Consider the following 3,498-nt stretch of genomic DNA (forward strand, 5'->3'; position numbering starts at 1 on the left):
GAGCACCTCATGGAGTCCGAAGACTTATCATGAGATGCAATCTATCTACACAATCTATCATGCCTCTCGGCAATCTGTTCTGCAATCCACACACCTTCAATCTATCCTCATAGGGAACTTTCTACAGGCAACTCACCATCTTGGTCACTTGCCTCTGAATCCTCTCCACTGCTTCCACATCCCAAAAAAACTTAGGGGACCACACTTGAGCACAGTAATCCAGATATGGGCATATCAGGGCCTTATAAAGAGGAATTACAACTTCCTTATCTCTGCTTGTTAATGTGTTTTTTACTAGCCAAGTAATCTTATGTGATACCTTAGGAACCTTAGCAATATGTCCTCTAAACTGTATGTAAACCACCATCCCTAAATCTCTAGCTTCATCTATTTCCTGGAGTACAGTGTCATCAATGCAATAAACAGATTGTAATCTATTTATCCCAAAGTGCATAACTTTACGCTTACATTTCTCAACATTAAACTGACAACTTTTGTCCACAATGATAGCTTATTTAAATAGTCATACAAGCTCTCCACATCACCTGGATTAACTATTACTCTATCTAATTTTGCATCATGAGTAAACTGATGATGCAAAATGATGAACGTCCCTTATGCAAAGGAATAATTTTTCCCTCTTTCCACTCCTTTGGAACTCTACCAGAGCTGAACTTAAATTAAACTGCTTAGTCAAAGGCTTTGTGAGTTCTCTTGCACATTCTTGTAAAACCCCCCTAGCTGATATCCCATCTAACACAGCTGTATTTACATTGAGATTCTGCAATATTCTAAGAATCTTCAATTCACCCACCTGTGTTCCCACATCAGTGTCTGTCACATAGATTAAAGCAGCAACCTCACAAGGAAGATATATGCTTGTAAAGTGGTCACTCAGTAACTCAATTACTTTACCTGCTTCTGTCTCCTTGTGACCATCATCACTCATTAAGGTTAATCTTCCATAGTCATTCTTCCTCTTACTTACCACATAACAAAAGAACTGTATGGGATTTACTTTGGCCTGCTTAGCTAAATTCTTCTCATAATCAGATTTTGCCTTCCTTGCCATGCTGATCACCTTCTTGCCTGACCTTGTACTGTTTATGAGTTTGCTGGTCAGCTTTCTGTTTATATACCTTCTACAGCATTTTCTTCTTCTGCAGCTTGTGCTTAATGATATTACCCATTCATCTAACTCCTACCCAATTAATTCTCCTTACCCTAGGTATAAACGGTATTATAATTAATACTGTTTCATCTAGATGACCCTTAACTATATCACATGCACTAATAACAACCTTACTCTTCAGAGTTTTATGCCATGCTACAGATTTAAGCTTCTTCCTAAGCACATCATAATCACCTACCTTGTAGTTCCACAAATATTCCCTTCTTGATAGAATATTCCTAATGTTTTACAATTTCCAAAGTCAAGACCACATCGTTAATAAACTGTCTGTCTCACACTGCTTTCTATTCTCTTTACTTGCTGCACTTCTACAGGCCATTATTTTCTGAATTTTTTTTTTTTAATCTCAACCCACATTCTCATAAAAGGTTCTTAACATCCTCAATTTGTTTTAACACCTTCCATTTAATTTTCTATCATTCTGTGTTATTCCAATTGCACTATTATTATATTTCATGCAATTCTTCCTTTAAAATCACTTGTGATTTAAATAATTATTAAAAGTAATTTTAAATCAAACTAAATTCTTAAGTGTGTGATATATCCTTCAAATTATAATGACTGTCCCCAACGTTCCATATGAAAACACACAATGATAAACGTCACATGCATTGATGCTTTCCATGGGTATTTTTTAAAAATAGTTTAATATTATAAATAATTATCAATGATTGTAAATAATTTAAATTATATATAAATTCCTGGAAATAATTCATATTTGCACAAGTCAAAAAATTCTCTCAAATTCCTGCATGAATTTTAAGACAAGAAGTTTGAAAATAATTTTATCACAAACAGCACAGGTAAAAAGAGTTTTAATGCACAGAATTATTTCTGTACTTTTTTTTTATGAGACTGAACTAAAGAAATCTCATTAACAATTTTAATAAACAACACGTCACTCAATTATATGAATCATTAGATGTCTTTCAAGATGTGGAAGTCTTGAAAATGATTCACTACATGTTTAAATTCTTTCTCACTGGTATGAATTCTTTGGTGGGCTTTAAGTCTTGAATACCGGTTAAATGATTTCCCACAAGTGTCACAAGCAAAAGGTCTTGTGTTAGAGTGAAGAACTGAGTGTCTTTTAAGATCAGAAGAACGTGCAAATGATTTACCACAAGTTTCACAAGTAAAAGGTCTTGTGTTAGAGTGAAGAACTGAATGTCTTTTAAGATCAGAAGAACGTGAAAATGATTTACCACAAGTCTCACAAGTGAATGGTTTCTCCAAAGTATGAACTAGTATGTGTTTTCGGAGAGAAGAGGAATGAGAAAATGAGTGGCCACAAGTTTCACAAAGAAATGGTTTCTCGTTAGTGTGAATTCTAGTATGCGTTGTTAGTGAACTGGATTTTGAAAATGACTTATTACACGTTTTACATTTAAAAGGTTTTTCACGTGTGTGAACCCGTGTATGTGTGTTGAGATCTGACATATTGAAAAATGTTCTACCACAAGTTTCGCATATAAATGGTTTCTTGTTATTGTGAAATTTCAGATGTGCTTTAAGAATAGAATGATGGGAAAATGATTTACCACAAGTGTCACACATAAATGGTTTCTCATTGGTGTGACATGTTATGTGTATTTTAAGATTACTTGATTGTGTAAATGATTTATCACAAAATTCACACTTAAAGGGTTTTTCATTTGTATGTATTCTTTTATGTATTTTAAGACTATAACACTGTGTAAATGACTTACCACAAGTTTTACACTTAAAAGGTTTTTCATTGTTATGTATTCTTTTGTGTATTTTAAGACTGGAATTTGTTGCAAAAGATTTACCACAAATTTCACAAGTAAAAGGTTTTTCATTAGAGTGAATTCTTTGGTGTGTTTTAAGACTGAAATTCTGCCAAAATGATTTACCACATGTTTCACACGAAAAAGGTTTTTCTTTAGTATGGATGATCGTGTGTGCATTAAAAGCACCAGAACGTGAAAATGATTTCCCACATATTTCACAGATTATAACTTTCCTAAGAGTGGAAAATACATTAGGGCACTTCACTGCATCCAAGAATTCATGTGTAAATTGTTCCTCATTATCATGAAATATTCCCAACTGTTTTATTTCCTTAGGGTTGGAAACTGAATTTTTAATTAAACCACTCACAAAAGATTCCTCCATACTACTTTTCCATCATACTTAGATATCCACAAATTAGAACAAGAGCCAGTTGGAATTTCTTGCTTATATGAACAAAGCTCATTCAACTGAAAAGAAAGAAAGAAAGAAAAAAAAAATAGAATATACCCTTTAATGTTTACACATACATCTTACAATTAGGAAGAACA

General features: G+C 33.4%; 1 protein-coding gene across 1 annotated transcript; it reads right to left on the minus strand.

Annotated features, from left to right (window-relative positions):
* Positions 1–1,990: 1,990 nt before the first annotated feature.
* On the minus strand, positions 1,991–3,229 carry LOC150099177 (uncharacterized; the record flags this gene model as incomplete). Its single annotated transcript, XM_090404274.1, has 1 exon — positions 1,991–3,229. A coding segment is annotated over one exon (1,119 nt), but the record flags the coding sequence as incomplete, so codon positions are not given.
* Between the last annotated feature and the right edge of the window lie 269 nt (positions 3,230–3,498).

The sequence above is a fragment of the Typopeltis vanoorti genome, chromosome 14, assembly GCF_054136105.1.
Source record: "Typopeltis vanoorti isolate ZY-2024b chromosome 14, IOZ_Tvanoo_1.0, whole genome shotgun sequence".
In the NCBI taxonomy this organism is placed as follows: Eukaryota; Metazoa; Arthropoda; class Arachnida; order Uropygi; family Thelyphonidae; genus Typopeltis; species Typopeltis vanoorti.